The sequence below is a fragment of the Triturus cristatus genome, chromosome 3_2, assembly GCF_964204655.1.
Source record: "Triturus cristatus chromosome 3_2, aTriCri1.1, whole genome shotgun sequence".
Classification (NCBI taxonomy): Eukaryota; Metazoa; Chordata; class Amphibia; order Caudata; family Salamandridae; genus Triturus; species Triturus cristatus.
The window spans coordinates 1196406003-1196419394 of record NC_140584.1 but is presented as its reverse complement, the minus strand read 5'-3'; the positions used below and the strand labels follow the sequence as shown (position 1 = coordinate 1196419394).

At 50.2% G+C, this 13392-nt stretch overlaps 1 protein-coding gene across 5 annotated transcripts in view; it reads right to left on the bottom strand.

Moving 5' to 3' along the window:
• Positions 1-4322: 4322 nt before the first annotated feature.
• PTPRN (protein tyrosine phosphatase receptor type N) overlaps positions 4323-13392 on the bottom strand; it is a 472242-nt gene continuing 463172 nt past the window's right edge. For all 5 annotated transcript variants that reach the window (XM_085650116.1, XM_085650114.1, XM_085650115.1 and 2 more), the window contains exon 23: positions 4323-7988. In XM_085650116.1, the coding sequence (XP_085506242.1) occupies positions 7917-7988 (72 nt within the window). In that variant the 3' untranslated portion in view covers positions 4323-7916. The remainder of the gene's footprint in view (positions 7989-13392) is intronic.

Below are 13392 nucleotides of genomic sequence, written 5' to 3'. Positions count from 1 at the left end.
TGTACCTGGGATCCGGGTGCAATCTCTGAACCTCTGGCGGTACATCTCGGGTGTGAGGCCGTAGCGGGTGAGGAGGGCAGCCTTCATGTGGTCGTAGGACGACATTTGGTGATCTGGGAGCTGCAGTAGGGCATCGCGACCCTCGTTGATAAACCTCCCCCAGAGTCCGGCTCCCCAATCACTCCGGTCGATCCGGTGGGAGGTCATGGCGATCTCGTAGGCTTTAAACCACTGTTGTATGTCGTCTTCTCGGACATACTCGCGGACAACATCCTTGGGGATGTGGACTTTTTTCTCGATTGGCCCCAGGGTGTGTGGTCGCTCAGGCACCCCCAGTTCTTTATTCTGTTTCCGAAGTTCTATTTCCGCCAGTTTGCGCTCGTGCTCGAGCGTTATTTTTTTCTCCTCCAGCTCTCTCTGTCTCTGCTTCTCTTCTCGTTCTTCTCGGATCTCCTCCTGCGAGAGGCCCGTTCCCCGCTCCTCGGGAGCTGTGGCGTTCCCCTCTGGTGTGATGCTGCTTTGGTCGGAGGGTCCGGCGACCCCAGTTTCTGTCCACGACTCTAGGGCGTGCTTTAGATCATCTTTGGTACTCAGGCCGGTGGTAGCAATGCCAAGTTCTATGCAGAATTGTCTCAGTTCGCGGTGGTTGTATTCTTCTAATTTATCCATTTGGAATTTCTCGGTGGAGTTGCTATCTTTGGCTGACATCGTGTTGTTGTCGTGGGGTGAGCTACTCTCTGTACGACTACGCGTTGATTCGGATCGCGCCGCTTGCCACCAATGTTAGAAAGGATAGACGGACCGGGAGGGTCGGCCGAGGTCAGGAGGAGAGGTCTCCGGGGAGAGCCGTCTCCAGCGATCGTACAGACAAGTAACTTCCCCCCCCCACAGACAGATACCACACACGGATAAGGTTCAGTGTTCTTTATAAGCCCTTCTTAAGGTACGGTTGAATGGTACAAGGAGGTCTGGACTCAGGGGTCCCCTCGATTCAAGTCTCTCAAAGCAGGGTAAGGGGTAGCGGGACAGTCTGTCTACCAGTCAGGTAGTTTGGATGAGATGATGATTAGCTCACAATCCTCGAGCTTAGTTGGTACGGGCCGCGGCAGCGCCAGCAGGTCCCGGAAAGATGGTCGATGTACGGTCCGCGGCAGCGCCAGCAGGTCCCGGTGAGGATGGTCGTTACCACGGGCCGCGGCAGCGCCAGCAGGTCCCGGAAAGATGGTCGATGTACGGTCCGCGGCAGCGCCAGCAGGTCCCGGTGAGGATGGTCGTTACAACGGGCCGCGGCAGCGCCAGCAGGTCCCGACGAGGATGGATGTTGTAGAAGGCCGCGGCAGCGCCAGCAGGCAGGACGATGGTTCACAAGAGCGGGCTACGGCAGCGCCAGTAGTCCGTCAAGGCTGAGTTCTCTCGGTGTCTCTCGACTCCAGGATACAACTGCCTTCCTGCTCCGGAGTTGCCCCAGTTATAGGGCAGGCGCCCTTTGATGTCCGGACCCTCGCACTTGGAGGTCGGAGGGCCCGGGATGAAGGTGTCCAGACACCCAGCAGGGGGTGGAGCCAGCGCCTGGGGGAGCTGGAGGCGATCGGCACCTGGCGGGGGAAGAGCTCTTGACACTTCGTCCCCCCATTGACCTGCCAAGTGGTCCGCTCACCTCCCGGGTGGATGGTGGTGCCGGGATGTCGGGGCCGGCCAGGCCCGGGGTTAGGGTCGGGGCGAGGCCACGCGGCCTCGTGGTGCGGTGCCCAAGATGGCGGCTTGAACCGGCCGGGGGAGCCGGTGGGGCTGGGCCCCGTGATGAGTAGAGGTCCGAGGGCAGAAGATCCGTCGGGAGACGGGGTACAGGTGCTTTTCGTGGATTATGCCTGGTGGGCCGGAGCTCGGGCCCTGTCGTGCGGGGAGGGAGCAAGCCCTTCGTGTGGCCTGTCCAACAGGTATGTATACACAAAAAGCTAATGTTCCCTTTCGCCTGCATGTGTACTAAATAACATAGACCTGACCCATGCCTCCCTCTCCTTCAGAATAAACGACCTTTGAAATAAATGGATGGTGTCGGCTGATACCTCCATAAGTAGAACACAAGGAAGCCAATTACTACACTTCTGTGCCACCAGGTGAGCATTTGGTCGCCACCTGCTTTCTTGTTTTTAGTTCACAAACACACACATCATTCTGATTTATTTCTTAAATTTACAGGCTGTCTGATACTCCTCTGTCCTGATGAAGACCTGCAATAGATGCTTACAAATCTGCACTACACCATAGGGTCGAAACGTCGACGTTCTTAATTCAATCTGTCCTTGCAACTCCACAACTTCAATAAGGACATTCTATATCCTGCTGTGGTCTATGTATTCAATTTTGGACACTTGTACATATTCTTGTTGTGTAAATATGTTATATATGTTAGCTTGTGTACAGCACCGTATCACTGAACACAATAAGTCACTAATTGTCTCACCTCACCTGGTTTGTGGACAGACTTATATTATAATTTGTTCAAGTAATTAAAAGAGTAAAAAAGGATTTCATTCACTGAACTTTTTCTCTTATTGATTATTAATGATGTGTGTTTGTGTATTTTACCCTCAGTGATTTACTAATGTAAGATTTGCGTAATGTATTAAGTACAATAGAAACTCAGGTTACGTGATTCCTGACAGAACTGTTTTTTGCTTTGCAATCATACCCAGGTTCTGAGGGTTACTGGGTTACCCTATTATCTTTAATGGTAGTTTCCAAGCCAGCTCTCGCTCGGAGGCGATTTTTGTCTCAAGTGGAGCTCAGGCCTCCTGCATGCCTTCACGCCCATACCACTCCTGCCCAGGGCTCTCAAGAAGATCAGCGACGACTGGGCCCAAGTCATCCTTGTGGTTCCGGACTGGGCTTGGACAGTTTGGTATCCTGAGCTGTTGTTCAAGGTTATCGGTCCTCCAATCATGCTGCCCCTTTGGGAAAATCTTCTGTCGCAGTGGCAGGGGAGGGTTCTCCACTGAACCTGTCAACGATCCGGCTTCTTGTATGGAGATTGAGTGGCAACAGTTAACAGCTTTTGACCTTCCGCCTGAAGTCTAGAATGTTAACTTGGCATCCAGATGTCTCTCTACCAAGACTGTATACACCTGCAGTTGTGGCATGATGTTCTGAGAAACAGGTTGATCCTATTTCTCCCCCCCTCTCTTAGATCTTTCTCTTTATCCTTTCCCCTGCCCAGCAGAGCTCTGCTCTGGGCACCTTGAAGAACTACCTTTCTGCTATTTCAGACTTTCTGCGGTTGCCTGACCAACCCTCCCTCTTCAAATCCTCTATTGTACATTGGTTCTTGAAAGGTTTGCAACATATATTTCCCCCTTCACTCTTTATCATGCCTCAGTGGGACCTTAATCTAGTCCTAACATTCCTGATGTGTGCTCGCTTTCCGCCATTGCACAACTGTCCTCTTTGGCTCCTTACCATGAAGACAGCCTTCTTGGTGGCAATATTATCTGCGGGGAGGGTCAGTGAGCTTCAATCTTTGTCATTCAAGCCTCCATACTTGAACATCTACCCAGACAAGCTGGTTCTACAAACTAGAGGTACCTTTCTGCCGAAAGTCGTCACTTCGTTTCATGTAGGTCAGTCCATCACCCTACCTACTTTTTACGCTCCGCCACATCCCTCTAAAGAAGAGAAGCAACTTCACCGACTGGATCAAAAAAGAGCATTGGCGTTCTACCTTGACTGCATGAAAGAGTTCCGAGTGTACGACCAACTCTTTGTGGGTTATGTTGGAGCAAAAAGGGAAAGGCTGTGCACAAGCGTACCCTCTCCCGTTGCATTGTGCACGCAAGTTCTGGCCCTGGACGTATGCCAGTCAGCAACGTGGGTATTTCTGCATATGCTTGCCAAGTACTATTGCCTGGGCAGTCAGGTCTGTAGGGATGGAAACTTTGCCCGTTCGGTCCTGAAGGACTTTTTTGTGTGATCTTTGTGTCAGCAGAGCTGTACTGGAGAGCCTAAGTGAGAAGGTGTAGGTGTCACTGTGCATTCGCAGAAGTGTGGTTGCGTCTGGGAAGCATGTATGTGTGTTTTGTAGTGTCTACGCGAGCAGGTGAATGTACTGCTGTAGTGTGTAGCAACAGGTGTGCGTGCTGCTGTGGAGTACTAGAGTAACTCCCTGAGGAGGTGTGTGCTGCTAGGAGTCTGCTAGCGCGTTTATGCGTGCGGTAGCGTCTTGTGTCAGCAGGTGTGTGTACAATGCAGGTGTGTTTTGTGGGTATGACCAGTGACTGCCACAAAAAGTCAGACGATAACAAATAAAATCACATGACAGGGCCAGGTGCAGCTGCACAAACTCAACACTTAGACTTTAATTACATCAAAATACAAAATTAAATTATATATTTTCTTTCTCTAGAAATTTCTTTTCTGCATGAAGTTGTGAACACACAACACTGTATGAGAACGGGGTGAGGTTGGGCAGAGTTAGGACCGAAAGAGGTCAGCATTTTGGCATGACAGCGTCTGCCCCTGCTAGCCCAGATGGGCAGTAGCCTGCTGCAGTGGGTGTCTGCCCTCTTCCCTGGACGAGGACCACTTTGGCAGTTGCTGTGGACATGTCCGGCTGATGAGCAAGAGCCTGAGCTGTTGACAAGGTTGAGTTTTGGAATATGGATAAGAGGGCAGAAACACTGACAGTAAAATGAGTGAGAAGATGGCATAGGGCAAGGGGAGGGTTCCGCGAGAGGTGGGGATGGGCTACGAAGCAGCCACAGAAGCATGCCAGAGGGTGAGACACTTGAGTGTACCAAGTAGAGAATAAAAGAAGACTGGGACAGAGATGAATAAAAGCCATAAAGATAAGGTAAAAAAAAAAACACAAGACGAGGGAAGAGAAATAGAAGAGTGGGATGTTGCAGCAGTAAAGAAAGGAGAAACAATGTAGTGACAGGAAAGGATGCTAGATTAGAGAGAAGAAGAAACTGAAAGGACAAAGATGGGAGGTGAAGAAGTAAACTTGGAAAAGAACACCAAAACCAAGTAGAGGCTGGAAGGGGGAGACGAGGTAGCGGCCCCTAAAGATACAGCAAGACATAGAGATCGAACCAAAGGCAAGGTAGGGTTGATCCTGAAGAGCTGAAGGCAGAAACTGGGTTGAGAAGGGATGAGCTTTATGTGCCGCAGCGTAGCCTCTCACCCAGACAGAACACTAAACGGTAACAATTCCTTGACCAACCTTGTGGATGTCAACATCTATAGGGTCCTTCATGACTACTTGAGCAGTGCGGTCTCATCGACAAGTGCGGGAAATACTTCAAGCGGTCTGATGGACGAGCCGGTGTAACATCCTAGAAGATGTTATGTTGTACTTGTTTATAGAGCGCACGTTCACCGGGTGGTTTCATGGCGCTGAGGCAGCAGAAGCCTTGCACGCAACATACAATTTAATCGCAAGCTAGCCTAAAAAGCCAAGTCTTCAAGAATTTCCTACATTTGGAATAACAGGACAATCCTGATATCAGATGGGAAGGCGTTCCAAAAATGGGGGGCGAGTACCGAGAATCTGGAACTGCCGAGTTTTTTTTTTTTTTAAGGAGGGGTGGTGAGAAGGTTCAGGTGCATAGATCTCAGTTACGGGTGGATGTGTATTTTTTAATACGGGCTGAAATAAAGGCAGGTCTGCCACTCTCTAATGATTTAATAATAAAATAATGCAGCCAGCCTTTAAGATGGAACGCTGTTCTACCCACAGCCAGGGAAGTTTTCTCATCAGGGGGTGATCTTGCAATGACTAGGTTGCTGTATAAAAGCCTGACTGCCTGATTTTGTACTAGTTGAAGTCTGTGGTTCAAGCCTTTGGGAAGGCCCAGATAGAGGGAATTTGTGTAATCGGTCCTTGAGATAACCAGTGCAATAATGGCCTGAGTGAGAGCCTCGTAGGAAAGAAGTTTACCAATCTTTCTAATTTTGCGGATTTATGAGAGCAAGATGAAATTACAGCCCCTAATTGAGGTTTCATGGACAAATTCGTGTCAATCAGAACTCCGGGGCTCTTGTCTGATTTCTTGGGTTGAGGGAGGAAGCCCATTGTGGCAGGCCAAAATGTGGAGTTCCACAAAGCATGTTGGCCACTGGTGATGACCATCTCAGTTTTAGATGTCTTCCACCTGACTATCCATAGGGTACCATTCCTTATATCTCCAGTGTCCTTCCGGCGGGCTTGTGGATGAGTGGGTACACCGTCCTAGAAGAGGTCGTTCAACTGGCCGTTTATAGGGCACCATTCCTTATAACTCTAGTGTGTCCTCCTCGCAGGGCATCTAAAAGTCAAGTTGTGGCTGAATACTGAGTAGGATCATCTTCAGATGCTGCCTTCCCCAGGGGAGGATTCCATGCCCCTGGCACACGTGCCCAGCATGTCCAGACTGACCTTTAACAGCTGCCACCAGTCACGACCCTATTGTGGGCCATGGTTATTGGCACATGAGTGACCAAGATCACCATATGAACCTCCTCTGCTTACTCTCAACAACCTGTGACAGGAAGCGGACAACACCAGTGTCCAGAGGAGGTTGGCTGAGGCATCCTTCGTGTATCTTAGGGCCTGTGGGGTGGGGGGAAGGGCTTGTTGTCGTGGTCTGCGATGTCCTAGCTCGGGGACACTCCGTTGGAGTAACAAGGCGCTTTACAAGCTCAATAATAATAATAAGGCGGGTATGTCATCATCAACAAATGAGGAGGCGCCTGTAGTGTGGTAAAGAAGGCGGTTGTGCACAATATTCATGCGGCCGAAGCTGTCCTGGAGATGGAATATCATAGCTGGGATTGGAAAGGATTCCTTAAACACTGGACACTGCTGGGTCTACAGAGGTGGATGAAGGAGTTGGTAAGAGCAGCAGCACTGATTATAAGCCTCAAAGCCATATCAAGACCCAACAGCATCTTACCTGATTGGGGACCCCTCACTCTCTCAATAAAGCACAGCACAAAATGCAGGACTCCTACCATCTCAAAGCTTAGGAATCCACAAACTGGGACCACTGTTTGCAGGAAAAACGCTGCTGGAAGCAGCTCGTCGACTGCACTGAAAGTACTGCACGAAGCGGACAGCAGACTCTGGGACTCACTGCGGGAAGCTGACTCCATTTTGCAGTGACTGTGCTTCAGGAAGTGGACCTCAGACTGTGGGACTCACTGCAGGAGGCAGACTGCCTTCTGCAGGGACTGCGTATCAGGAAGTGGGCTGCCTTCTGCAAGGACCGCACTGCAGGAAGTGGACCGCAGAGTGTGGGACTCACTGCAGGAAGCAGACTGCCTTCTGCAGGGACTGCGCATCAGGAAGTGGGCGGCCTTCTACAGGCACCGTGCTGCAGGAAGTGGACCGCAGATTGTGAGACTCACTGCAGGAAGCAGACTGCCTTCTGCAGGGACTGCACATCAGGAAGTGGGCTGCCCTCTGTATTCAAAACCAACAGGACCTGGCTTGGCAGTTCGGGCTGGACTGTTCCCATGAGGCACAGGGTCAAGACTGGTTTGCATATGGCCAGGTCTGAACTGGGGTGGCATGGTGAGCAAAAGAATGATGGATTTAACCCAGATCTCTTGACTGGGGTGAATGTTTTGATTTGTTCTGCATTCCGTCCATCAATTGTGTGTCCTTTGCCTTCTGCCCTCTGTATTCAGCAGGACTCCGCTTGTATCGTTTAGAACTCACATTGAAGGAAGAAGTCTGCTGTTTTTTTAGGACTTGCGTTGCAAGAAATGATCTCCCTTCTGTAAGATTCGCACTGCAGGAAGAGGCTAGCCACCTATAGGCCTCACTGCACGCAGGCTGCTGCCCTGTCACTTGAGGGCCCTGGGGCAGTTATCAGGGGTTAGGCAGATGAGCAATGGCTGGTGGAGAAGGGTACGAGGCAGAGCGGTGCATCCAGGGATCACTGCGGCAGTGCCTTCAGGATGGCGTTCACTTCTTCTGCCACAGCGGTGAGCGCAAACTCGAACTGGTCCTAGAGAGGAAGAAAGATACAAGATTACTCCAAAGTACTCCAACTGTAGCATCATCAACCCTTTGTAAACAAGGTCAACCATCAACACCCCCATACACTGGCTGTAACCATGGGCAGTACCCCAACATTGGCATGCCACTCCCAAACCTTAGCCTCCCAGCCCTTCGTATTAACCCTACTTCACCGACACTTCACCACACTCACCGTCTTAGCATTAACGTAGCCTCGTTTAAGGCTTTCACAGCGACTGCCCTCTGTGTAAGCCTTGGTTGCTCAGGCCACAACTATATAGAGACGCAGTTTCAGAATTAACTTCACTTCACTCAAGCCTGGAATGGGTGTTAGCACTAACCCTGCCTTAGCTCAATAACAAGAACACGTTCTTATATAGCGCTTGCTGTTATGGGTAAGTAATCGTTGAAGTGCTGTAATTGTCAGATGCAACCTTGGTGACACTTTAATTATGAACTATCCCTTACTCCAGCCATAAACCTGGTAACTGAGGCAACGACAACCCGGCTTCACACACTAAATAACCACTGTCGAGGCTGCAGCATTAGTTATACCAGATCAGCTACAGACTTTTCCTCCGTATGCAGAAAGGTACTTACTTGTAACTACTGTTCACCAGTAGGAGTATCCTTCACAAACTCACAGGCTCTGAATTTGTTCTCCTCAGTTTCCTTGAGATAGCAGTTGTAAATATATTGTCCTGTAGCCCATCTACCCCATTGTTTGGGCTTTGAATGCAACTAACTGGCTGGACAGGATTAAATTCCACCCCCAGAAGCCATTGTCAGCTCTTCCTAGCACAAGTGTCTGAAGGATTACCATCCAACCTCATTGGGAAGGTGTCCTTGCTGTAGGTCAATCTATAAAAGATGCCAGTGCTGCAGAACAGTTGTTACAGACAGATATCCATGACCAGTGTTAGGGCTTGGACAGATTTACATGTTTTGAATCCAGACTAGAAAGCAGTCTTTAGATTAACATCAGGGAAGGCGGGCGGGAAGCTCATCCTACTGAAATGGATTCTGTATCTCCAACTGTTCAATGGAAGACAACTGCCTGTGTGCATCAACAATCCGTATTACGTTGTGGAGATACTGCCACTCTGTCACGTTGTCAACCGCAGACGTCCAGAGGTGGAGCACTAGCGAAGAGTTTCACCATGGCTGCTGCGCCTGGTTTAGTGCACCCAGTACCTCCTGTTGTAAGTGATCTGTCCGCTCTTGCACAATGCGATGCAGGTTATAACCCATCGAGTAGGGACTTGATTCAAGGTGGGGGTTGTATGACGTTACAACGCATGCTTTTACCCCAACTTGCTGTCGGGGTGCGCTGGCGTTTGGAATAGTATAATTTACTATTCCAACTCCAGTCTGTATAACAGTAGGGAAGGTGTTGGAGTTAAATCCAACACCTTATAGTCCTACAGCAAGCCATTTGCGTTGTAACGGCATGCGGGGTAAAAGCATGCGTTCTAACAGTTATTTCCCAAGGTGGATTCATCTTTGTTGCTCTTAGTACAGGATACGAGCAACTGGTTAAACTTCTGGAAGCCTTTTGTTCAGGTCAAGTAACATTTTTGAATTAAGGGTATTTTCAATAGAAGTAGATAGATGATGAAAAAACACAGGCAGGAGGCAATGCAGAAGCCACGAAAATGAACTTGCATATCTCTCATTGGGGATCAGAGACATGGGTAAAAAAGCGTAAGCAAAATTCCGTAGTCCACTCATCTAAAAAGCTTCGCCCCGAGTTTCAAGTTGCCAGAACCTCCTGATGAAAAAGAAATGGTTACACACATTTGGTACTGTTGGTTCTGAAGGACACGGTGCTTCCTTTGCACACCTGTCTTGTCAATGTCCCAGATGCTATCTGAGGCCCTGTTAACATTTTACATACTGTCTTGGTGTTTGACAAAACCCAGCACATAAATGTTACTACCTGGCCAAAGCTCCTCAGGGCCCAGAATATTCCAGCCCAGAGGGTGTCAGTGGTCTGAGAACTATGAACAAAAGTCGGTGTTGAAGAATCTGCGGCGGAAACGCCGTGCCCGTCAGAATCAACATAACCCAAGGCGCATAGCTCTTTCTTCTCTGGATGCTATGCCCGGTGTAGGTTCCTCTTCTTTGAAAGATTACCTAGGAACACCTAACAAATTTGGTTAAAATTACACAAACTCCCTGATCTTCAAAACGAGACATCTCTGGCATCGGAATCAGGACAATAACGTCTTGTAGGGGTATGGAAAGAAGACCAAGTAGACGTCTCTGGCATCAGAATCAAGACAATAACGTCTGGTAGAGGTATGGAAAGAAGACCAAGTAGACGTCTCTGGCATCAGAATCAAGACAATAACGTCTTGTAGAGGTATGGAAAGAAGACCAAGTAGACGTCTCTGGCATCGGAATCAAGACAATAACGTCTGGTAGAGGTATGGAAAGAAGACCAAGTAGACGTCTTGCAGATCTCCTTCGAAGGCACCAATCAAGAGAGCAGAAGTGTCTGCTCTGCTCCTCTTGGAATGTGAAATGATCCCTTTGGGAAGAGTCCTCTTGACTGCTTCCTAATGCTTCTTAAACTATGGTACTATCCATCATGAACTGTTCTGGTTTTTACAGCTGAGGTCTTGAAAGCACCTCCACAGGCTTCTAGTCTCCTATTCAGGTAAAGAGATAACTCCATGTAGCTCTCTAAGGAGCAGGTGATGGGTATATGTCAGGCATCACAAAGCCGTTGTCCAACACACAATGTACTTTCCAGCTCTGGAAACACAACAAACAGTCACCAGCAGACAAACTCTCATCCATCCAGTTCAACATGCAAGCTTTTGTATGGTGCTGCAGTACAAAGGCTCGAAAATGAACAACCTAGCCAACAAGTTGGAGTCCCATGAAGAAGAAGAGGAGGTGGTGTCTTGTACTAGACTGGGGTTTAGTTTGCGGATTGATGGCACTAAGCGGTGATTTATGCATCATGCTAAGAAATCTTTCTTCTGATGGTACTAGAAGCATTCAGTTCCAATGGCATTCTCTCTTCGTATGGATACCATTTGACCGCAGTGTGGTAAATTGTGCTGTGTTAGTGCGGTACATGGAAACACACCCTTGCAATGAACTTCATTATGAAGAGGGTGCAGTTTTGTAGAGGTTATGAACGTCACGTTTTTTTACGCCCAGGTGATGTAGCGCCATGCCCCATATTTACAAGATGGCACTAAGCCGCTTAATGCCACCTTGTAAATATGCCTCTTTCTGCTGAAGTCCTCTACAGCAAAGGAGTGTGCAATGGGTGTTGCTGTGGGCATCCCACTGCAACACCCATTGCTTTTTGGCGTTGCCCCTGATTTACAATCTGAGGCAACGTCAAAGACAGCGCCATTCTAACACCGTGGATTACCAGGCGCTAGAATGGCGATACAAGAAGAAATTATTAATTTCTCCTCGTTTTTTGCTTATTCCATGAGTGCTGCATTCTGCAGCACACATAGAAAGAGCAAATCGCCATTATTGATTGTTTATGTGCAAGAAAGTGTCCCTTGCTGCCCATACACTATCGCCTCTGGAGCCCAGGCACCCATGCCACATGGTGGCAGAGTGCCTGCGTTGGGGCTCGGCAGCTTTTTTTGCACCAGCGCTAGGGGAAACACAGGAGTGCACCATATTCTTGTGGATGCAGCACATCCCTGCTTTTTAAAAATGTTGGAGTGTGGCGCTGATGAATTTAGTACAGCTCCATGGTCTGACATTTTTTGTAAATATGCCCCTACATTTTGTGGAGTTAGGAACTGTTGGACAGGCCACATGAAGGGCTTGCTCCCTCCCCGCATGACAGGGCCCGAGCCCCGGCCCTCCAGGTGTTACCCACAGAAACAACCCGCACCCCGTCTCCAGACGGGACTCCTGCCCCCGGACATCTCTGTATCATGGGGCCGAACCACTACCGGCTTCCTCGCCCGGCCCGGCCGCCATCTTGGACACTGCACCACGAGGCCGCGTGGCCTCAGCTCGACCCTAACCCTGGGCCTGGCCAGGCCCCGACATCCCGGCACCACCATCCACCCAGGAGGTGAACGGACCACTTGGCAGGTCGATGGGAGAAAGAAGTGTCGATGGCTCTCCCCCGCCAGGTGCCGATCACCCCCAGCGCCCCCGGGCGCTGGCTCCACCCCCCTGCTGGGTGTCTGGACTCCCTCACCCCGGACCTCCCGACCTCCAAGTGCGAGGGGCCGAACATCAAAGGGCGCCAGACCTATAACTGGGGCAGCTCCAGAGCAGGAAGGCAGTTGTATCCTGGAGTCGAGAGACACCGAGAAGAACTCATCCTTGACGGACTACCGGCGCTGCCATAGCCCTGCCTTGTGAACTATCACTCTGCCTGCTGGCGCTGCCGCGGCCTTCTGCATCCTCCATCCTCGTCGGGACCTGCTGGCGCTGCCGCGGACCGTTGTACCTACCACCTTCATTGGGACCTGCTGGCGCTGCCGCGGACCGTTGTAACTACCACCTTCGTTGGGACCTGCTGGCGCTGCCGCGGCCTGTTGTAACCACCACCTTCATCGGGACCTGCTGGCGCTGCCGCGGACCGTGTAACGACCACCTTCACCGGGACCTGCTGGTGCTGCCGCGGCCCGTCCAACTAGAACACCGAGCTCGAGGATTGTGAGCTATCCATCATTTCATCGCATCTACCAGATTGGTAACAAGACTGTCCCGCTACCCCCTTTCCCAACCAAGAGACTAGAATCGAGGGGACCCCTGAGTCCTGACCTCCTTGTACCATTCTATCGTACCTAAAGATTGCTTATAAATAACGGTAAAACCTATCTTTGTGTGGTGTACATCTGTGGGGGGGGAAGTTACTCGTCTGTACGATCGCTGGAGACGGCTCTCCCCGGAGACCTCTCCCCTTGTCCTCGGCCGACCCTCCCGGTCCGTCTAACATTGGTGGCCAGCGGCGCGATCCGAATCAACGCGTAATCGTACAGAGAGTAGCTCACCCCACGACAAAACCACAATGTCAACCAAAGAGAGCGGATCCACCGAGTAATTCCAGATGGAGAAATTGGAAGAGTACAGCCACCGGGAATTGAAACAATTCTGCATTGAACTGGGCATTGCTACCACCGGCCTGAGTACCAAAGACGATTTCAAGCACGCCATTGAGTCGTGGGCAGAAACCGGGGCTGCCAGATCCCCGGACCAAAACATTACAGCATCAGAGAGGAACACCACGGCTCCCGAAGAGCGAAGAACGGGCCTCTCGCAGGAAGAGATCCAAGAGAGGGAAAAAAACAGACTACATGAGTTAGAAATGGCACGGCTCAAAATGGACGGTGAACTAAAATTAGCCGAACAAAAACTGAACCTAGAGCATCTGCGGCTCCGAGAAGAACGGG